We start from the raw sequence: 23547 nt of genomic DNA, 5'->3' as shown, positions 1-23547 counted from the left end.
GCATTTTTTTAGCCACCCTGCTGATTGAAGGCTTAATTATACTCATAGAGCATTGTGGTATGATTAGATTCTGATGTCAGACAGATCTGGCAAAAGATGGTTTTATTCTCTCTCTCACCAGCAGATGTCACTATAACCCCACTCAGAACTACTTATTGCTGGTGCGCCAATCCTCAGTTGTTTTTAAGACTGTATGTGATTTGGAAGCTCACTTGAGTTGATTCTGCAACCTGTCACGGAATGGGGAAATTGTATGTTCATATTTGGAGATTAGTTTAATGTTAGACTGGATGACTCAGAGTTGTCTTTGTCATGCACTGAAAGGCAAAGTAATACCCCTGAATATCAAATAAATGTGGTCATTTCAGGCTTCTTAGCTTTACTTCTTGCTTAAATATAATACACCAGGTAATGTTCAGCAAGCTGTTTTGAGCAGTAGTGACAGAAACATTTAGACTGAATGACAAAGTCCTGATGCTATGTGCTTAAAACATAACAACACAGCTGTAACTAGTCAACTTGGTCGTAGGCAGTGCTCAGTAAGTGCTGTTTTGGCCCTGTGCCCATTCACTAAAAATGGCTCATTTCCCTTAGACATGGTAAGATTTAGCTTGATGCTTCTACTTCACACAGTATCACTAATCACAGTCACTATCCCTAAAAAACCGATTTTTCTTCATGCTCCCCTGAAAAAATTGGCTAGTCTACAGGGCCTTATACATGAAATAAATTCATTCAATCCCTTTGGGTGACCTTGTATCGGTTTTTCAGCTGAGGCAGATTTGTATGACAGGCCTAAAAAAGTACATTTAAATATATATATTTATTTCAAAACGATAATTCCAATAACTTGTTACATTTTCTTTCTCTCTTTCTTTTTTTCAATTTTTCAGCTTTTAGTGAAAGAAGGGTCAAAATTAGTCTTTTGAACTTGGGCGATGTGAACTTTTATTTTGAAAAACTCAACTCGGAAGCTGCTAACTGTTGCCAGGAACAATTGTAAGCTTGAGAGAGGCGTGTGTAGTTACCTAGCTGAACAGCGCGGACACAGGACAGCAATGGAACAAGTCACGTAACTACGAGAGGCGAAGAAACTAATGGGACGGCATTTAGAAAAGTTCCAATTTCAGGTAAAGTTGCAGTGACGCAATCAAACATTTAGGTACCTCAAAACTGTAGTCTGATAGTTTCATAATATATAGCTGGCGTTTTATTTGTTTTCAGTTATCTGGAATCTGTCGTTAAATTGCAAGCTCGTTGGCAAGCCAGTCAACATCACTCCACTGCCTTGTTTCAGTGGTTTCGTAAACTAATGTTTGCAAGAAACAGTGAATTGATAGTTACGTAGTGCAACGTTTTCTTTGACAAATTTGTTGAGCGACTGGATGGCTACCTACGTTTCAAATGCGAAGAAAACGACAACATGAGATTAATAGTCAGCAATGGAGCAAAGTAGTGTTTAAGTGTGAAGAAATCTAAATTTTGATGGCGAATGATACGTAAATAGTCTAATCAGTAAAATAAACTCTTCTTCCGTTTTTGAGAGTATTTCTAAACATCCAGAGTTAGGACGTCCAATCTACATAGACTCGAGCGCATAAGTTATTGCACAATAGCATTTCAGGCTTTTACCAGCTATTTTAAGGAGCAGGTTAAATAGTTAACTAAACAAGGGCTGTGTTTCTTCACTCTCCTGTGCGTCTACACCTCTATTTTTGCATTCCACTCTTTTAATGGTTGCTGCGTGTTCGGCTAGCTCAGTGTTCAGAACCGGTCTGGACGTTCACTTGAAAGCTTTACCATTGAAGGAGTGTACCACGGGACCCTATGATACCAGGCTCTACAGGGGCTGTAGTCCCTCTAAGATGATCTGTCTCATTTATCTCCCTGTTGCATATGAGTGGTTGAAAATTACGAAGGCTGATTTTTTTTTTGTTGTTGTTGTTGTGGTTTTTATTTTTTTTTTGAAGATTCATCTTCAATTCCACTGTTTATTTTGTGATTTGGTGCTGTTTTCTAGTTCCAGGACAACAACCAGTTCTAGGCTTTGTTTGAAAAAAAAAAAATGTGAACATGAACTTCAGTCCAAGAGGGACAAAGACCCCCGCGAGCAAACACGCCAAGTGATTGTGATTCGGGACAAAATGAGTGGTGGAGATAAGAAGAGAAGTGGTTTCCAGATAACCAGCGTGACGTTGGACTATGGCCAGACCGGTGTGGACTCCTCCCAGAGGGGGGGTTTCTCTGAGTACTCCGATCAGCCTCCACCCCAGCAACAACAACAGCAGCAGCAGCAACAGTCTGTGGGTGATGGACAGAACGTGGAGCACTTGCCTTCCCCCGACTCCAACATGCCCAGCCCTGTGCCTGTCACCCCTCCACGGATGGTAGGAAGCCAGATGGAGGCTGAGGTGTCCAGAGAGCCCGGGTGCTCAGTGGTGCCCTCCACAGCTCCACCTCCCTCCAGCACTGGGGGTATCACGGACAGGTCAGGAGGTGGAGGTGAAGGGAACTGTAGGGTGGGACCTAACAGACCTGCCCTTTTGGACCTGCCCAGGACCAGTCAGCACAGTTCCAGCTCCAGCCAGCCCTGCACTCCAAAGTTCCTCAGGAGGCAGGTGTCCGTGGAGCAGGGTGGAGCTCAGTCCTCCCCGCCCTCTCCCTCACGGTTCCGCGTGGTCCGTCTGGGTCAGGGGCTCGGGGAGCCGTACTGCCGCGGGCGCTGGACCTGCACGGACTTCCTGGAGCGGGACGGCCCAGAGAAGAGGGGCCTGCGCTTGGTGGTGGAAAGCATGCGCCATGCCCACTCCCTGGACTCCCTGGAGGTGGTGGAACTGGGTGGGGCCAGGGAGGAGGTGGGAGGGGTGGTGTTAAGCCCTCTGGCACACATCCATGCGCAGAACACCAGGCACCAGGCTAATTCACAGGACGCCGTGCCCGTTTTGCCACCTCACAGCAGATCAGCCGCGGGGTCACCTGAAAAGCACTTTGCCGGAGAGGAAGGGAAGGCTGATTCTGGAGCGGTGTTGAGATATGCTGCTGTCCCCTGTGACCCTCTCTCTCCCTCACACATGGATCAGTTCCGTGTAAAACTAGAGGATGTGTCCTCTGGCTCCCCCCTCACTTACGTCCCCCAAACCGTCTCCCTCCAAAGACAGCAGCAGCACTCTCCCCTCCTTTCAGCCTCCAGTCACCCCTCAGAATTTGGCAGCTCCCGCTACATCCCTCCCCGGTTGCATCTGGACCTGAACATTTTGGGGAAGGTAACCACTATCTGTAGTTCCAAATCGGTATTATAATATTATTGATAAATAAATGCTACACTTCAGGTATGCAGTATTGTGTATTTGAAGCTGTCACATTCATTCTTCTTTTGATTAATTGTAACACTCTGTCTGTTTGTTTAAATTATATTTTGCCATTCTAGTGGCGAGGGAGACACACATGTACTCCCAAAGGTTGCAGGTTCACATCCTTGGTGGGGCATTATTGGTGTAGCCCTCTGTCTCAATGTTTAATGTTTGCAATGGAAGGTTAAGTTTGTAAGACACCTTGGATAAGAATGTCCCCCAAGCAAAAGAATTATCACTGTATTTTTAAAGTGCTTTGGGCAGGGAGGAAGTGTATGTGGGGCACTCCTTCGGATGGATGGTTGTTTCACAGAGGATTAACATGACAGCAGGATAAGAAATGTGAAAACAAATAACGCTACTGACAGCCTGCTGATACTCACTGTATTAATGGCATCCTCTTATCCCCGCCCTACGTTTCACTCTCAGTCTGAGCCCCTGACCACCCCCCTGTCCCGAGATGGAGACCCCCACCAAGACATGAGCCCCAGTCAGGCCGCGTCTGCTTTCAGCCTGGCCCAGTCCATGTTTGGAGTTGGGGGGGCATTTGACCCGGACAGTGAGAGGTAAGTGGTGGATTTAAAGCTTTACTGCTAATTACCTAGGGGCATTGTGTACGTGGTAGTGGTCTCTATTTAAAGTCTCTGTTTGTTGTGGGTAGAGTGAATGTTTTGTGTGTATGGCCGCACTTGTTTTTACAGCATGGCCTGTACATGCACCCAAATGGTACGGTAGCAGCACAGTGTCACATGTAGCTGCTCAGCAAACAGGACTGTGTGAAATTTTAAACCAGACAAAACTGGCGTATATGTTATTAGTACATGCCTCTAAATGCAAATGCCAAAAATGACAGGCCACTGCACAGCTGTATCGACATACTGTAATCCCAACACACGGGCCTCGCAATTCAACCAAAATAATGCAGTTAACATGGGATTTTAAAGCGTGCAAATGGATAAATCCACTGCTACTCAGTCTGTCATGCAGAACACTGTGGTGAGATGTACCAGGTGAGCCGTTGCATTTAAGAAAAGAAGTTGTGATTATCTGAACACGAAAAGAATGACAAACATCCATGGTTGAAAATTTAGAACTTGGGGGTTCTAGAGCCTAAAAATTAGTTGCCTAGTTCGCCCGATGCTTGCTTACTGTGCTTCAGGCAGTAGTTTCTTTTTTTTCAGAGCAGTAATGGTGGGTGCTTTCCTCCGTCCTTTTCATAGGATGTTTTTTTTTTTTTGTCCACCATGAAGGTGTGAGATGTCTGAACTTCACACCCTAGTGTGTACAGTCACAGATAGGGCACAAATATCGCAATAACGGAGTGTCTGCCCTGTGGAAGTACAAATACACATGCACACTTATGGATCGCAGAATGGAATAGGCATTCAATGTCACTCAGTCTAGTGGTGACATGGGACATTGTTATACCCAGTATTCTGTCTTATAAAATACCCGATCTTCCTGAATCTTGTGATGAGGTCTTCTATAACCTCCATAAATTCTGTTAAATGGCTTAAGGGACCATTTCATGTGGCATGAATTTGAAAGGTCAAATTTGTTTATTTGGTAAACAAAGAAGAACAGGGAAAAAATTTCCAAACAAGAGCTTGTTTTACCTTCATATTGTACCTTCATGCATATTTGCAGTGTGTACAGTAAATATAAATGGATTGATTCGATATTTAGCGTAACCTGAGATTTGCGTAACTTACATGGATGAAATATAATCACTTCTAATGCAATTCACTGCTCTAGATTTTAGGTTTGAATCCAAGATCAGATACTGCTGTACACTTCGCTTGTGCAGCTGTAGATATGGGTTATGTAAAGTAATAAACTAGGCCCCCACATTAAAATAATGGAACATAATGGACTAATCCTCAACTGTGTGAGCCGGCCTCATGCAGTCTTAAACATCTTTCCTTACATGTAAGAGGCTTGTCATGTTTCTGACACGCTCAGCAATGTGTACTGATACCTTTATCCACAGATGAGTGGACCAGATGGAGAACTCTCCACTTTAAGCTTCACCACTGATCCCAATGTGCTCTTCACTCATCTTGTATGCATGCACAAGCAGAATCAGGCTTCCTTACTTTATTCACCAAAACAACCTAATGACCCATAGAAAAGATGGACGTAACAGCTGAGATCATCCTCGCATCCTGGACCTACTTATATCAGTCTTGACACTGCAGACCTGCTGAAGGTTCTGGATGTGAGACTAGCACTTGCTAACATGGAGCATTTTGATTGGCTGCTGAGAAGCTGACCAGTATTTTTTGGTTTTGATGGCACCAATGGCATGCTGCTTGATGGTTTGACACCTATCAAAATATGATGGGTATAATATAAAAGGTTATGCCATAGATTGGTCAGTTATCAAGCATAGGTTATGGTAATAGTAGTTATAAAAGTAAAGACATAATGGTGAGGTACATTGAGGTCTGAGATTGGGCATCAGGAGGTGGTTCATTATCTCAAAATATATGAGGAGACATGAGAGTTGGCAGGGGGAAGCAGAGAAATAGATGGGAGTTATCAGAAGTAGTAGGAAGAGCCATTGGAAGACATGAAAGATCTATACCAATTAGAGTAAGGGGGATTGGGGTGGGGTGCAACGCTAAAGTTTGGAGAACTTCTGTTTAGAAACTGAGAGAAGTTGAAATGGAGCTTCTCCTGTTGACGTAAGGATATGCAATACTTACAATTACATTTACATTTATTCATTTGGCAAACGCTTTTATCCAAAGCGACTTACATAGGTTACAGTTCTTTACAATGTTATGCCATTTACACAGCTGGATATTTACTGAGGCAACTGTGGGTTAAGTACCTTGCCCAAGGGTACAGCAGCAGTGTCCCAGCAGGGATTGAACCAGCAACCTTTCGGTTACGAGCCCTGCTCCTTAACCACTATGCTACACTGCCGCCCAATTACACTGTGAAGTTATCGGTGACTCAGTGCAGTCAGACCTCAAAAACTTTGGCAAATGTCAAACTGCTCTTTTACCTAATGTATTCTAAAATAGAAAGTTTATCTCTCATCCCCATGAGCTTTAAAAATTTGTGTCACTGATCAGTGAGCGGTTATCAGCAGACCTTTGGCTGCTGGAATCCACCCTCCTTGGCCTCATACTGATAGCCAGGAATGTTTAACATACATACACATACACATGACCAATTGAGATGTTGAAATATTAGTATGGTAGCATTATGTGTCTTTGTTAGCAATCCGTCGAGAAGAAGTGCTATTGTACACTGTATTTTCATTTATATTATAATTTCTGATACTTAAAATGTGGATATATAATTGTTATTTGAGTGAAAGACATCCACAGCATTCAAGGACAGCAAGTTGGGTGGGCACAAAGGTAACTGCATGCATGAAGTTATCACGCTACCTCATAGAGCTGTGATACACTTAAGTGTAGGATTTTACTCACAGAGAGGTGGAAGAGTGAAATGATGGCTCAAAACTCCTGTCTTTACAACAATGGCAAGCTGTTCTAATTTACTGTACGTAGGGGCATTGGAATATCTGTAGTAAAGTAGGGGCATTGGAATATCTGTCGTAAATTTTAAGCTTCCCATGACTGTTCAGTCTGCAGTTGGTTCAGTTGTTCACCCATTTCCATTTCCATTTATTCTTTTGGTAGATGCTTTTATCCAAAGCGACTTACAAGTGAGGCAGAGTACATCACAAGCAAAAAGCCACAAAAGGAGTCAACAATATTAGAAGCGCATCATGACCTCATTTTACTAGTTGGCCAGACAAGGTACAAGCTAGCTGGTACAGATAAAAGTGCATGAAACCATAGAGTAATACTTTTTTTATGGAAGACTAAGTTTAAGATATAAAAATTGCTTTAGGTGGTAGTGTTTCTGGTGTTCGGGTGAGTGCAGAACAGCTGTGTATTCAGATTTTTCTTAAAGATAGTGAGAGATTCAGCAGAACGGATTAAGTGTGGAAATTCGTTCCACCGTTGGGGCACAACGGTGGAGAAGGTTCTGAAAAGTGATTTTTTGTTTTCCAAAGTTTTTAAAACACAAAGTATGCATGTCATCATATTATTGCCCCATGTATTACCCCTTAGCATTTGGCTGTGAGTGACTGAGACTGAAAAATGAAGGCATGCATACTAGTGATGGGCACACCTGCTTAAAACCATGACTTTTCTTATGTTTTGTCTGTTGCAGTGGTTCCAGTAAAAGGATCATGGCAATCGACAACAAAATTGAGCAGGCCATGGTGAGAGGCTGTCTCTGTGTGTCAGCCCTGTTTCTCTGTCATCGTTTGTGTCTGTTCCAAACCCAAAACACAAGTACTGTTGTCATTTATGTCATGGTGACTTATCTCAGTGTTCTAGCGTGTGTGTGCGTGCATGCGTGCGTGTATGTGTGTGTGGGTTTGGGATTGTCTATTACCGTCTTCATACCACTGTCATTTGAAACATGTTGGGACCCATTGTAGTGAAATATGCTATAACTGGTCATTGTATAACATTACTATAACTGGGTTTTGAAAGTATTCACAACTGCTTGTGTGACATTCAGAGTCCTGAGAGTTATGCGCTTCTGTGACATTTAACCTCTGAGCCCTGAACTGAAGTGTAGATTAAAAATAAAACAATTTAGTTCCAATGAATATAGCTAGAGCCTGTTTACAACTTTCCCAGAGCCCTTTTCCTCTGAATACAGCACAAGAAAAAAGATGTCAACATTTGGCAGCTTATAACTGTAGCCTAAAAAAAACATCTAATTTTAGATAGACACCCACTGTCAGCAATGAAATACGCAGACTGCATAGTCAGAATAAAGCTAGCTAGTTAGCAATCTGTCAGTTAGACACTGATTATGTTAAGAAACTAGCTGTGGTTACTAATGTACCCGAACTAGTCACACATGAACAAAAAGTAACTACAGATGCTGGCTAGGTGGCTAGCTTCTGTAGTGATGGCAACAACAATAGCTAACAGACTGCAAAGCCAGATTAGCTAAGTAGCTCGCTAGCAACCTACAATAGCATTCTTATCTTTGATTTTGCTATGAATTTAGGTAAATTAGATAGCTTCTTGTTATTGCAACTTGGCTAAATTAAGCAGCTTTGTAGAAATTATTCTAAATCACCGATCCTGGAGGACTGGTGGCAGCAGGTTTGAAATTGTCTCTGATGTGTGTTAATTGACTAGAGGTTTCCAAGTGAGGCTTTGATCTGGAAATTTATTGGTTCGGATGGGTTGTAATTCTTAAATTCCCCTTGAGTGTAGACAGTGTATTTATGGTATTTAGCTGTTATGCACTGTCGAACATATGATTAATTTTGCTGCTATGAGGAGGTATGCTTTTATCCAGTTTTTAATGGAATAATATAAAAGACTATGTATATCCTGTGTTTGTTTTTTGCCGTTTGTCAGAAGCAACGTGAAGTAAGCATGAGGGTGAGGTTGTTCCTTAATATTTGTAGTTTTTGTGACACATTGGTTTTTCTTACAACTTAACAGTTTGTAATTTCTGCTTAATATTAGATGCTAGGCATATCTTAAAGTCTGACTCTGAGAAGGTACATTGTCCTGCTCAATCATCTTGTTCTTGTATGTCGTCAGATTAGTCTCGTGTATTATCGTCGTGTAATTGCGCTGCAGGACCTGGTGAAGACCCACCTGATGCTCGCGGTCCGAGAAGAGGTGGACGTGCTGCGAGAACAGATCATGGAGCTGACAGAGAGGAACACACAGCTGGAGAGAGAGAACTACATTCTGCGAACCCTGAGAGAGAGAGACTGAAGAAGGAGGGAGAACTGCATCATGCAGGTGCTGACAGAAAGGGAATATTACATCACACAGCCCCAGAGAGAATGGGAATGTTACATCAAACAGACCCAGAGGAAAGGAATATTACATCATACAGACCCAAAGAGGAAGAAACAGATTATTACATCACACAGGCCTTAAAACGGAGGGATTGAGGAAGAACTGTATTATGTGCTGGGAGAACTGTATTAGGTGCTGGGAGAAATGGAGAGTGGGTGCAATAGGAGCTTTATGCAGAGAGAAACTAGCAGGAGAAGGAAGCACGAAAAGGCTCTGCTCAACAGACAGCAAATGAGGAATGTAAATAGAATGGTCTATTGAACCTATTAGTTTATATTAGGAAAGGCAAATCTTTGGTGCAGTGCAAAACCAGATTACACACTGAGGAAGTATGAATAAATAAAAAATAATTTGGTTGGCTTTTCATTAAAGATCTGCCTGTCTTCACACGTTCGATGCACTTTTCCCTGTTCGTCCTGTTCTGATGTATTGCGTCAACTGACTACCTAATGCACTGTGAGAACTCTACATGGGGCTGATGGAAGTGAATCTTCAAAGCCTTCAGCTGCAAACTGACATATTTAAACTTGGACGAGTGAAAGGAAAGTTGAGAGAGTGGGTTAAAAGACGTGGGTGAGTAGAGTGAAGACTGAATGAAAAAGGACAGACTGGTTGGATGAGAGACTAGAAGAGCAGATAAAAAAGGAATGCCAACACCCGTTATTGTGGTTTTTTATTTTAGTATTAATTTTTTTGCCAATAATCCTGCCATGTTTCCACAGGAAGCCTGCATTTGTGTGTGATTAATATGTAAAATGTGACATTAATAATCCTGTTCTGATGACTGCTGTTGATCATTGTAATGATAATAACAGCTGCAATAAAATTGTGATAGAAATGTGTCTATCCACTATTGATTAATTTTTCAGCCATGGTTTTAGTAATGGTGAAGATATATTTTAAATCATTTTTCACTACTTTCTTTTAAGACTTGCCTTCCCTGAAGAACTTTACAAATTCCAGGGTGCTGTTCTTCTTATAGACCCAACCTGTGGAGGTGAAATAATTTTAGCCTCTGGAAACTGTAAACATTGGCCTTATCATATCATACGCAGTATATCAAGGCAGATGACATCTAAGACCTGTTTCTCAATTTGGACAAATTCAATAAAGCTATCTGACATCCCTGAGTTTTTGTGAGAAATTATAGCCACCTAAGGACAACCAGTCAGCTGCGGTGCATCACCTTTTTTCATGTGCATGTGTTCAGTTTATTTCAGACATTTGGTCCTACCTAGGATGATGCCAGATTACTACAGTGATTCTTCAACCGCAGTGCCCTCTAGTGCGCCAGGAGGAATAGCAGCCCGTTCAGGTGCCTGATCTAGACCCTTTTCTCACCTCTGACCAGCTAGACATGAGCTCCATTCCGTTACTCCACAGATGGAATTGGCAGGTGTTCTCTCTAGGCATTGGAATGAGTTAGAACAGAGTAACCCGTTTGATATCCCTTCTGCCACGGAGAACAAATATGTCTTATTAAGTGGACCTAATTTGAAATGGAGCTCCAATATTATCCAATGGTGCCACCATGCGGCAGAACAAAGAATATTTTAACCACGGTTTGCAGAATTTCAGGGGTTAAATAAAGAAAACCAGTTGAATTTGGACCGTTTTATTTCAACTATATTTTTATCCACCCATTACGTGGTAATGCTCTTATACATTAAATTATTGCGATTACCATACACATTACACAGTATGCTACTTTAAGAGCATATAAAACCGTTACACATTATTTCTAGAAATTAGGACTCTATTAGGCGGAAGTGTAGCTTGGTGGTAACGAACAAGGCTCATAATAACTGAAAGGTTGCTGGTTTGATTCCCTGCTAGGACACCGCTAGTCCGTTGGGCAAGGTACCTAACCCAGTATGGCTTCAGTTAATGTCGAGCTGTATAAATGGATGACAAAATGGTGTAAAAATTGCAACCTATGTAAGCCGCTCTGGATAGGGGGGGGGGGTCTGATATGACAACAATGTATGTCATGTATGTACTTTTCTCAACTTCGCAAACTAGGACAGCAATGACTTCATCAATACAAACGTTTCAACGTATCATTTTAAAGACATCCCGCTGCACGTGGGCATTCAAGAATATTAGCTGCACGTTAGGAGTGACGTACCCCTCCCTTGTCCCGTTTCACTAACGTTACCTTTCCATCCTTCCGCCCACCTATCACAGCCAGTGTACAAAAAAAAAAAAAAAAAAAAACTCAGACACGTTGTCTAGAGGAAAACGCCAGACACATATCTGTGTCAGTAGCCTTTTACAAACACGGTCGAGTATTGATCAAGCCAGGGAAGCCTGGCTGTGAGAAAGGACGCCTAAATCGAGCGACAGTGAACACACGCAGGTACTGAGTGCATGTTATTAAACACAGACCTGTTTCCCCGTGCGGAAAAATATTTTAGTTATCAGTTATCACGTTGAAAATGGAATCACGCCCGCAACTATTTGTGCAAAATAAATTTACCGCCCAGCTGTGTACGTTTTTTCCGTTTCTATGTTAAACATGATGACAGACCGAACAGGGTGAACGGAACGTCGTCTGATGCGTCACACTTGTCTTCCTCTCTTCCTACGATGCGGGCATTAACCCATCGGTGGTTATATTTACAGAGAGGTACGGGTGTCGGCTCTGGGAAGTAACGAGTTCAGTGGGAGCGGATGTAGTTACAGTGGCTCGTATTAAATATTCAGAGCAACGCTTTTCAAAATTGTACTCGCCGAAAGAAGTTAGAGACGTTCTGAGTGCATTCAAATGTGGGCCTTCAGCGTGCTGTTGGTATAGATTGGAATACACACTCAACATTTTCCTAACTGGAGGCTGGAGTTTACCCCTCTTGGTTTCTGTTTATGGGGTTGTTTTTTTCGGAGTATTACGGTACCCTGGGCTACTCCAGTGTGATTTGGGAAAGCTTTTCTTATATAAAACTTGGGTGGAGGGAGGATGACTAACGGGAAGCAAGAATGATAGACTGAGAGTAGCTGTTAATAAAGGGATCTCTGTCACGAACGAATGGAATTAGTTATTTGGAGTCTGAGCTACTTTTGTCTCTGTTGTTGTCGCTTTTAAAGTCGCTGCGCGCACTCTGCAAAGTAAGTAAATTCGCTCCAGATCGCTCGCATTTCCTCTATATTCTTAGTTTTTTCTCAGTTTCTTTCATTTTCAAATTTTGCATAATAAATGCTGTAATCATGTTAATTTGCAATCAGTGTTTGACAGGGAAGATAAACAGATATCTCGATATCAGTTTAAAATTTGGAAACCAGATAGCCTATCTTTGCTGTTTTTTTTTCCTGTCCTGCACATGAAGATTTTTTTTCCCCTTAATCTGTAAACCAGCCAACTCCCAGCCCCTATGGAATCGTGGAAACTGGTCTGCCATGTACAGAAGGGTGGGTGGGGAGATCCGTACATCCGGAAGAGATGGAGAGAAGGGACAAGAATGTTAACTACTTGAACACACATACAAACGCTTCATTCTTCGCTCGCACATGTCTGTAGTCATAATAACATGCTGAATATCCTTGCTTCAGTCAACTTTCAGAGTAGAAGAGTAATCCCATAACGTTTCGTGTACGTTGAGTGAACGTTTGGGAAAAACATACAAATGACGTTTGTCAAGTTTGTTGAACTTTCCCTGAACACCAGAATTAGCGAGGTTTCGGATGACATCCTTAACAGTTTTTTTTTTTTTTTTTTTTTTTTTTTTAAGAGGAATGAATGACTACAAAACTGACACAAATCTTAACACTTTCTATAATAACACTTTATAGTGAGAAACATTTTCATGTTTTGTCGTACTGGTTAGGTTTATACAATTTTTGTATGTCAATGTTGAAGGGATCCTGCATTAGAAATATTTTTAAAATATTAGATGAAAGAAATATGCTGTTCCCATTTTGTCATTTTCCTAATTCTTGCCCTTCCAATGTCTACAATTGAAGTTGAAGAGTTGACTGGTGAGTACAGTGTTGGGTCAAGGCTGCTAGAGTCTTGTTAGAGCAGCAATGCATAACATTGAACATTATTTAAATAAAGTAGGACTTTTTTCATAATTGAGATGTAGATACTGCAAGTAAGTGACCTTAAGGCTGTGACAGAACGTTTTTCAGTCACTACTTCATGGTCATGATCAAATAAAAGAACATCATCAAGCAACCTGTTTACTAAAAGTGATCCCACCTTAACATTGGATTAAAAAGTATATGCAGTGTATGGTTGTGGATTAGATAGATTAGAAAGGTAACACCTGCATTGCTTCAGTAAATATGTGGCTTTATTCACAGAAAATCCTGAAGAAGGAGAGCTATGTGATTTGGCGTGGATAAAGGCACCAGTCGAAACAAGTAAATCATTCTGAAGAGTAGTTACGCTGTGTTGTTCAGTGTATATTCATATGCAGAGCATGCTCTTTGGGGATGCAGTTCTGCATATAAGTAAAGAGTGAAGAATGAAGAGTTGATCAGCTTGGGCCACTTAGGAAAGTCAGGATAGGGTTCCACGTTGAACCTGGTTGCCGTGGCAACAGTAGGCCTACCCGTTCTCATGCCATTGCTCACCCCCACGTACACACACTCCTGTTCTCACTAACTGAGCTGTGTGTATTCAGACATCACGCCACATTCACCATACTGCAGGGACGGCTAACGGGCAAATAGCAGAAATTATTTTTATTGCTGTAATAATCTCTCCACTGCTGATAATTGATAATTGGCTGACATTTCAGTCATATTGTGTAACTATTTTGCAGTTTATGGCTATTTTTCGATATTTCTGCTTTTCAGCAGACAGACTGTCACCTCTGCCTCACTGCATCATCGACTCCCAAAAGCACTTGAAGCTGCTCTCTGTATCTTCCTACCTCCTCCATTGTGTCTGATTCTCTTCAACCCGGCACTTAATTGCATCTTTCCCACCTCTTGACAGCACTCAGGAATATATTTAGACTGCGTGTAGCTTGGTGAAGCCATGATGGGCCTTGTGATGTGCATGGAGGTTGTTCCTCTTCCTCTTCTCCTTCTACAGCTTTTTTTGTTTGTTTGTTTGCATTTAACATGTTACATGTTGTTATAATGTGTTTTAGTTCTTAGTTTTATTGTCATAGAGAGCCACTGAAATTTCCACTGAAAACAGTCCAAGAGAAAATGCCAATCTGTGTAATCTGTGTACTTTTCTGCACCTTTACATTGTAAGAATAGTGTGTGTCTGTATATTGGCTGCTCCTGCAGCATGCTGAGTTTTAAATTAAGTTTAGTGTTGTTTTAAGTTTTGCTGAATTTCAAATGTACAACTTGAATATAACCCGCCTTGTGGTTTTTTCTTTTGACAAGTCAGTAAGGGGCCAATTTCAGGACATTGACTGAGCATTACCATACTGAAGTACACCACTGAACAACACATAAATAGAAAGGCATTTCACTGAACATGGGAATATGAAGTGGGAGAGTTTGTGGGATTTCTGAAATTAGTTGTGAGAAATAGTCGTAATAGCTTTCTTGTTTCCTAGCACCCCACCCGTCCCCTTTTTGAGAACAGTCAATGAATAATTGTCGTTTCTAATATCAGGGGAGTTTAACTGAGTGTTTGCGCGCACAGCCATATTTCAAACGAACAGCGATTGCTCTCTTGCTTTCTGTTTTGTGCCACTTGTGAAGATCAGTAGTGTGGCGTGGGGCTCATCGCTTGTTCAATTCCCCACTGGAGCACTGCTGCTGTACCCTTGGGCAAGGTACTTAACCCACAGGTGCCTCAGTAAATAGCTGTATAAATGGATCGCATGTAAAAATGATAAAACCTCTAAGTCTGAAGAAGAGCATCTGCTAAATGATATTAATGTAATGCAATGTGAAAGGCAATTATAATGGAAAAGTGGTTTTCCACCTGAATTCATCTGAAAATATGTAGGTGGGATTAGTGAACAAGATGCCATCAGAACCATCAGTGGTTCCTTGTCTTACTTCCTCAAGGTGCTGTGTCACATATCACACAGACCTCGTTTGAATCAAACAGCAGGTAGGTTAATATACTCTTGCACAGGAAAAAAACGAGGATTAATAGGACAGTGTTAATTTAAGAATACAGACACAACCACAGATTTGTCCACATGTGACTGTGATCTCTATGATCTCAATCTGTGGAGCATGTGAATTGTCCTCTGACCCAGATGCTCTTTTTTAGCTCTGTTTGATTCACCAAATCAGCCATTGTCTTTCCTCTAACCCTCTGATGAAAATGTTTTGGTTTGTTTCTCTCCTCTCAGTTCTGTGTGTAAGTGCATATATGTGTGTGTGTGCGCGCGTGTGTGTGTAGGTGGGGGATGTCTGGTGCTGATGTATGCACATTTTCTGTGGGAATACCCCTTATCCCTTCACTGAACCGAACACTAAAACAACAGAATTTGCCATTCATGAACAGCCTACATGCCAACAATAACCCCTCATGACAACAGTAACTCTAACCCTGACCCCATTTCCCACCATAATAACCGTACCAATAACAAGTGGTCAAACCCAGGGTATTAAGATCTATTTAAAAAATGAATTCAGCCACATGAAATATTCAACTTTTGTGCTGTCTTTTTTGAACTCATTTTTTTTTTTACAATGTTCAAAACTACTCCACAGCCACAGACTGGCATGTATGTGAAAAAAAAAACAATGTCTGGACAAAAATGCACTTTCAAGTCATACTCTGAAATGACTTGTATCAAAGGAAAGAATGATTCTTGCACTGACCTCTGTGACATCACCATGGAAACGACAGGAGAGTGCAGCAGTTTCTAGATTTCACCGTGGTAACACCCGGTTTTCCACTGCAGTACCATGGCCAGCACAGAGGAGAGTGTGGTGGAGGCGACCCGGGTTCGAGGTCTGATGAGGCGATTCTACTCTCATGACGACAGTCCCCTTTCACAGGATGAGTTGGACAGCCTCAAGCAGAATAGCGGTGAGTTTGTAACGATCTTAAAATATAAGCTAAGACTTTAAAACTGGCTTGCCTTTTTAAATGTTATTGATTTATCTTTACCTAAGGTATTATCTAATGGTATTGGTTTCCCCTTTAAATGTAAACAGGGTTAGTAGTAAAAGGGAGGGAATGATTGATATGTATTCAAATTTAAATTTGTAGAGGTGTGTTTTTACATACATATGTGATGTTGTAGTGTCGTTACACTTGACCATGCTAATTGTCAATACAAAGTTCAAAGCTTTACATTTTGTATGGATTTACGTACAGTATTTGGATAGAGTAATTCTTGTAGTTTTTAAAATGAAATGAGATCATGTTCTAATCAGTTATTTTACGTTTGCTTAACATATGTTCCACAGCGACGTACATAGCTTACAATTACAACATATTATCCACTAATACAGCTGGGCATTTACTGAGGTGATTCAGGTTAAGTACCTTGCCCAGGTATGTAACAGTGCCCCACCTGAGAATTGAAGCAATAACTTTGATATTTCTCCTAACCACTATGCACTGCTGACTGTTAGTCATGCACACAACAGGATCAGAATTGGTTGTTTCATACATCTCTGTCTTCATGTACAAAAGCTGTTCCCACACAAAAACACTTATTTTTGAGCATTGTCCCTTTGACTGCTTTGATCAGTCCGAGAACAATGAAAAATTTCAGAATTTGTTCCTGCTTTGACTTATGAAGCCGAAACTGATGATTGGTTTGGGAGTGTCGGGGGCGGTAACCGTGTGATTCTGCATCCGCGGATGAGGTGCAGTTTGAGAACTGAAGCTAGCATTGGCCCTCCCTTCCCCAGAGGAGCGCCCCTTCCTGGTGGTCCACCACTTGCAGGCAGCGAAGGAAGGAGGAGTTCCTCTGCTGCTGCAGGGGACAGCGGTGACCTGCCGGGTGGAGAGCACTGAGAGATACACCACACGATCCAAGGTCAGCGCTGGGGCTCAGGTTTGCGTGGGGGTCTGCGTCGTTTCTGTCGCTTACCCCCCTTTTCTCAGATATGTGTGCCTATGTATAATGCCCTCTGTATGTCAGATTTCCTGCGTGTGTAACTTTCTTTGTGTGGGTGATTGTGTGAAATGATGTTAGGTTTGTGTGTGTATATAACTTTCTCGTTTTAACCCTTTATTTATCTCTTTTTAACACAACCTGCATTTGTGTGTGTGGATGTGCGTGTGTGGATGTGTGTGTGTGTGTGGATGTGTGTGTGTGTGTGGATGTGTGTGTGTGTGGTGTGTGTGTGTGGTGTGTGTGTGTGTGTGTGTGGTGTGTGCGTGTGTGTGTGGTGTGTGCATGTGCGTGTGTGTGTGTGTGTGTGTGTGTGTGTGTGTGTGTGTGTGGTGTGTGTGTGTGTATGTACAGTAACTCTGCCCCTCCCCTTTTTTCAGGTGCGTGTGTGCACGCTTTACACAGTCCGGCTCACACATGGTCAGTTCAGCTGGACGGTGAAGAGGAAGTATAAGCACTTCCAGGAGCTGCATCGTGACCTGTACAAGCACAAGATGCTACTCCACTTCCTGCCCCTGGGGAGGTCAGCTGCAGGCAATCAAATTAACATTCACATTCAAATAACTTTATTGACACAAAAAAGAGACTCAATAATTGTCAATGCAGTTGTTCCTGTCATCAATTGCTTTATTTTTCACACAGTGCGATAGGTGTCTGCACACTAATGTAATATAGCTATATGTCAACAGCATGTTCCCAGTTTTCAGTCTGTCATTATTATTTCTCCACCAACTGCTGTTATTACTGCCACTGCAATCTCTGCTGTTGTTATGGACACTTTTAGATCAGATTATGTTTCATAAACCATTGGTCATAGGTGCTAGCATGCTGCATTTACCAGTTCTGTGTTTGCTGAGGTTTCCATCACTGCTGTGATCACCAGTGTGAGGAATGACGCTGTCCCGTTCTCTGACCTTACCTAGTCCACCCTCCTCTCGCCGCTCTTTTCTTCTTTCTCCTCTCTCCCCTGCCCTCTTTCCCTCTGTTTCTCCGCTCTTCCCCTGTCTCCCAGGTTTGCAATTCAGAGGCAGCAGTTAAATGCTATGACGGAGGAGATGCCGTCTCTTCATAGTGGAGATAGAGCCAGAAGGACATCTAGCAAGCCGGTATTGGATGTGCACATCCACACACACACACACTCACACACGTACAAGCATATAGACACATACATATACAGACACAAGCACATACTTTATGTGTGGCAGTGTAGCATAGTGGTTAAGGAGCAGGACTCGTAACTGAAAAGTTGCCGGTTCGATCCCCGCTGGGACACTGCTGCTGTACCCTTGGGCAAGGTACTTAACCCACAATTGCCTCAGTAAATATCCAGCTGTATAAATGGATAACATTGTAAAGAGCTGTAACCTATGTAAGTCGCTTTGGATAAAAGCGTCTGCTAAATGAATAAATGTAAATGTGCTTTTTAACATCCCTACTGGCACAGCCTTTCAATCATACACGCATGCATAGGCAGACTGACAAACAATCTAACCATGTTGCCAACTATGCTAATTATGTCTGTGTGTATTGAAGACACTTTCTGCACTGTGTAAATCCTGCATTTCTCACTTTATTCTGCTGCAGAAATACCTGGAGGACTATCTGAACGGCCTGCTGGAGAACACCTTCTGCAAGAACTACGATGGCATGGTGAGTGCAACTGTTATACACACTTATGTTACACATACTTTCCTTTTGTCTTACACATACACACACACACACACACATTTGTACACATGTTCTTTAATATACACTTACAGGATGTCCCTACCCTGTACCCACATGCTCAATACAGTAGCAGGATGTGGCAGAAGTCAGTTGCTCATGTTGTCTTTTCAGCTGGAGTTTCTGGATGTCAGTCCTCTCTCCTTCATAAAGGATTTGGGACCAAAAGGCCTGTAAGTCTATGAATCTGTAAATGCGTTTGACAACAGCATTGTGTGTGTTTGTGTGTGTGTCTGTGTGTGTCTGTGCTGCAGTAGCACTGATAACTTCATGGTCTGTGTCAGGGAGGGCTTCATCCTGAAGAGGTCAGGAGGACATCGCATCCAGGGCCTGAACTGCATCGGTCACCACCTATTCTGCTACCGCTGGTCACGCCGCTGGCTGGTGGTCAAGGACTCCTTCCTTCTCTACATGAACAGAGAGGCGGGGGTCATATCCTTTGTGCTGCTTTTTGACCCCGAGCTCAAAGTCCAGGTGGGCCGATGCCACACAGATACCAAGCATGGAGTATGTATCCAGAACTTCACCAGGTGAGCTACAGACACAGGTCCATACACGCCAATATATACTGGTCCATTACATTACATTCATTTAGCAGGCGCCTTTATTCAGAGGGACTTCCAGCACAAAAGACGAGACTTGTATCCATTCAAGTTCAATGAGCAACAGTGTCAGACCAGGCTAACAACACTCCCAGACCAATGATACATACAGTGCAGATACAAATCTGTTTATATGATTATATTCATATGCACACATATAGTGCACGTATATACAGATACACATTTACATTTACATTTACATTTATTCATTTGGCAGACGCTTTTTATCCAAAGCGACTTACAAGTGTACAGACACACACTGAAGTGCACAATGCACAGACATGCTGATACCACACTTAAGTTCCTCCCATATAAGTGCTGCTGACCCACTGACCCATACAGCAGTTGATGTGTGCTCTATACGTGTGTTTTGTCTGTAGGACTCTGATCATTAAGTGCAGCAGCTACAAACAGGCTCAGTGGTGGAGTCATGAGATCCGCAGGCTGGCGGAGCGCTGCGACTTTCTGCAGACGCACCGTTTCCAGGGCTACGCCCCACCCCGAGAGGACACGCTCACCAAGTGGTGAGGAGCTGGTGGGGAGCTGGATGAGCTGGAGGTCGGGGGGGGTGGATGGGGGGGTTCGGTGGGGGGAAGGGTGTGAGATGGAGATAGAGGAAGGGAACTTTTGTGAGAAAGAAGGAGACTGATATGCATGCATATGGATGTGTGTGTGTGTGTGTGTGTGTGTGTGTGTGTGTGTGTGTGTGTGTGTGTGTGTGTGCGTGTGTGCGTGTGTGTGTTTCCGTGCATGCATGTGGTCATGTGTATGTGTGTTTGTGTGTGTGTTTGTGTTGATCGACAAATAGAAGTCTTCCTTGAGTGACTGTATTAGTACAGGTTGATTGACGGATGTTGATTGTTGACAAATTCGGACATGTGTGTGTGTGTGTGTTGATTGACAGATGCATTGACATTCATGTTTTGATTGACAGCTATGTGTGATGATTCACAGGTATGTGAATGGAAGTGGCTACTTTGCAGACCTGGCTGATGCTCTGGAGCAGGCCAAGGAGGAAATCTTCATCACGGACTGGTGGTGAGTGGCAGTGATTCTCTGTGCTCTCAGTAGTGGACACACTACACATTACAGTGGCATCAAGATGATGTAGATCCCAGGTGTCCTGGAGAAATGTCTGATGTAATCAAAAATTAAAATAGCAAATGATGCTATCATGTGGACATTCTGGAGCTTTTCTTACAATTCTCAGTGTAGATGTTATTTATCTCACTGCTTGACTTTTTATGAACTTAATGCAGACTGGAAATTTTTGACAGTGGAACAGTCAAATACAGATACCTAAAATGCAGCAGCAGTAAATTCATTTTTATATGTGATCAGAGAGAGTGTTGTCATTTTTGCTGGTCATAATTATGAAGCATTAATACCTTAAATATTGTCAGCTTTTCAGTTAGCACGCTATTCAGACTGTTTTAAATGCGCATGACAGCCATTTGTGAGGACAGTATGAACCAGACACAGGGACAGAAGTATGGACTGCATGGGTGAAATCCAGATGGGTGATCTCCCTCTTTATTCCTCTCTTTCCCTCTCTCTTGTGCTCTCACTTGCTCGTTCCGTTTCAGTGTGATGACCGGGTTTCTCTCCCTCTAGGCTTAGCCCCGAGGTCTTCCTGAAGCGGCCGGCCACAGACACATTCTGGCGCCTGGATCAGATCCTCAAGCGCAAGGCGGTAAGGGCCCGGTCGTCATTACCCTCTCCCTCTTTCCAGTCTTCTACTTTTCATGTCCTCCTTTTTGGCTCTTTAAAATACATCTCCACTCTTCGCTTCTTTTTCTTTCCCTCGCTTTCCCCTCTCCTTCACCCTCTTTTGATATGTTAAAGACTTTTCTTCCCTCCCTCCCCCCCCACCGACCCCCCCCCCCCCCCCCCCACGGCACCACCTTCCCTGGCTTGCTGATGCCCCCTACAGGAACAGGGTGTGAAAGTGTGTGTGCTTCTGTACAAGGAGGTGGAGCTGGCATTAGGCATCAACAGTGGCTACAGCAAGAGGACACTGATGAACATGCATCCCAATATCAAGGTGAGAGGCCCACAGGACACCGTTCTACTGTGGAATTGCATTACATTATTGGCATTTAGCAGAGCGACTTACATAGGTTACAATTTCTACATTGTCCATTTGTACAGCTGGATATTTACTGAGGCAATTCTGGGTTAAGTACCTTGCCCAAGGGTACAGCAGCAGTGCCCCAGCGGGGAATTGAGCTGGCAACCGTTCCTGCTCCCTACCAGTATGCAACACTGCCGCCCGCACTTAGGCAAAAGTCCCTGGACGTCTGTTTTAGCCGGGGGGGGGATTGGCATTTACTCTGCTTCTATAGCCTTCCGCATGCTATCATATCCTCTCTTAACTTGCCTGTACTGACTGCCTAACAACAACAGAATGTTTTTTCTATAAATATTGTGCAAATCTCTCTCTCCCACAGGGTTTCACTTTTATTGGACGTCATCACATTATATTCACACCAAATTTATAGCACTTGTGTTCATCTCCAGATGTCTATGAAATCCTCTGTATCTTGTTATTGCAAAGGAAATTGTTATTGTAAAAATTGATTTTCATGCGCTGACCAGTGAAGCCTGACTTGACTATGAATAGGGCAGCAGTGTGGTGTGGTGGATAGAACACTATATTTTTAGTATTGGGTTTACATTTCTGATTGGACACTGCTTCACTCTCCTCAACTAAGGTATTATAAACACTCCAGCTCTAGCTCTTAAAGGGAAAACTGTCCTACGTGTTAGATTCACTTCCTCTTTTTCTGTATGAGTATTCATTTGTAAGGGTCTACACTTTTACTTCACCTGCAACAGAGATGGTTTTGATGTCAATTCTGTTTCATTTTGTTGATCCCAGCAACCTTCAGACTGTTTCTGATTACAAATCATCCTGAGAATTAATGTTATTTTTGGTACACTGATAAGGTAAAGTGGTGAGCAGATCAGGGAAATAATCATGAAAGGCTATCAGGCCATCAGACTCCTCAGAGATGTATGTCTAAGACTTTATGAGTGAACTGTGTCATGTTCATCATCAATGGAAAATGAGAACAGATGGATACGAAGAAGAGGCTTATGTCATCGACTTAGTACCTTTTCCAGGTGCTCAGGGCACCTGGCACAATTCTATAACCCCAAATCCACAGTTTTAACAAAGTCAAAGTGAAACTCCACGCTTGATCTTAACCCCCTGTTCTGTGGTGTAGTATCTAGGCTCAGGGAAGTTTTTTGTAATGGCAAGTGGTGTAACATGCAGTGGGAGTGACCAAACTGAGGAAAAACCCCCAGCTATTCTTAAATTTAACTTTAGCTTTGACTGTGTTCTTAACCCCTGTCAGCATGTTTTTAAAGAATGAGAGTCACACCCTAATGAGTCATGGCCTTTTTAAGGCATGACAAAAATACATAATTCCTGGGGACCTATTCCTCTGTGACTGTTGTTGATTTTGTGAAGTTCACCTGGGGTTTAATACAAATGGTTCATAATATGGGCTGATTTAAACTGGTTTTGATTTACAGTGATATCGATTGCATTAGTTAGGGGCATTTGTAATAATATTTTATTACCCTTTGGTTCCATTTATATGGGGCTTTGCCTAACAGATATTTATACTTGTTACACAGATGTTACACTGTTATAAGTGCATCTGATACCTTTTATAACTGCATCTATATATTTTTATAATTGCACCTAAAACTGCATCCCTTGTTCCTTTTCTCCTCCCTATATGTTACACTTTCCATGTTCCAGGTGATGAGGCATCCTGACCATGTCTCCTCCATCGTCTTTCTCTGGGCCCACCATGAGAAGATGGTGGCCATTGACCAGTCAGTGGCATTCGTAGGTGGGATTGACTTGGCCTTCGGGAGGTGGGATGACAGCTACTACAGGCTCACTGATCTGGCAAATGCGGAAACAGCCAATCATAGCACAGAGGCAGAGGAAGGGGTGAGGCTGGGTGAAGTTTAGTCATAC

General features: G+C 42.6%; 2 protein-coding genes across 2 annotated transcripts in view; both read left to right on the top strand.

The window, feature by feature from the left end:
* Positions 1-1046: 1046 nt before the first annotated feature.
* Positions 1047-9947, top strand: LOC118775396 (TSC22 domain family protein 4-like). Its single transcript, XM_036525296.1, has 5 exons — positions 1047-1130; positions 2021-3263; positions 3780-3916; positions 7551-7602; positions 8996-9947. Exons 2-5 carry the CDS (start codon positions 2145-2147, stop codon positions 9134-9136), a joined length of 1449 nt encoding a protein of 482 aa, XP_036381189.1. The 5' UTR covers positions 1047-1130; positions 2021-2144; the 3' UTR covers positions 9137-9947.
* Positions 9948-12176: 2229 nt separating this feature from the next.
* Positions 12177-23547, top strand: part of pld2 (phospholipase D2) — an 18494-nt gene continuing 7123 nt past the window's right edge. Inside the window, exons 1-13 of the mRNA XM_036524042.1 lie at positions 12177-12328; positions 16054-16181; positions 17015-17142; positions 17601-17743; positions 18233-18326; positions 18805-18870; positions 19060-19118; positions 19230-19475; positions 19928-20071; positions 20502-20585; positions 21162-21240; positions 21481-21591; positions 23323-23520. Coding sequence (XP_036379935.1) covers positions 16058-16181; positions 17015-17142; positions 17601-17743; positions 18233-18326; positions 18805-18870; positions 19060-19118; positions 19230-19475; positions 19928-20071; positions 20502-20585; positions 21162-21240; positions 21481-21591; positions 23323-23520 — 1476 coding nt within the window. The 5' untranslated portion in view covers positions 12177-12328; positions 16054-16057. The remainder of the gene's footprint in view (positions 12329-16053; positions 16182-17014; positions 17143-17600; positions 17744-18232; positions 18327-18804; positions 18871-19059; positions 19119-19229; positions 19476-19927; positions 20072-20501; positions 20586-21161; positions 21241-21480; positions 21592-23322; positions 23521-23547) is intronic.

Source organism: Megalops cyprinoides, chromosome 3, assembly GCF_013368585.1.
Source record: "Megalops cyprinoides isolate fMegCyp1 chromosome 3, fMegCyp1.pri, whole genome shotgun sequence".
Taxonomy (NCBI): domain Eukaryota; kingdom Metazoa; phylum Chordata; class Actinopteri; order Elopiformes; family Megalopidae; genus Megalops; species Megalops cyprinoides.
The sequence above is the reverse complement of the archived record's forward strand: the minus strand, read 5'-3'. Positions and strand labels throughout refer to the sequence as shown.

Bases quoted from the DNA above. Each gene is read 5' to 3' on its own strand.
- LOC118775396 (XM_036525296.1), top strand. From the start codon at position 2,145: ATGAGTGGTGGAGATAAGAAGAGAAGTGGTTTCCAGATAACCAGCGTG. The intron at 3,264-3,779 runs GTAACCACTATC...TTTCACTCTCAG, and splicing joins ACCTGAACATTTTGGGGAAG to TCTGAGCCCCTGACCACCCC. The intron at 3,917-7,550 runs GTAAGTGGTGGA...TGTCTGTTGCAG, and splicing joins TTTGACCCGGACAGTGAGAG to TGGTTCCAGTAAAAGGATCA.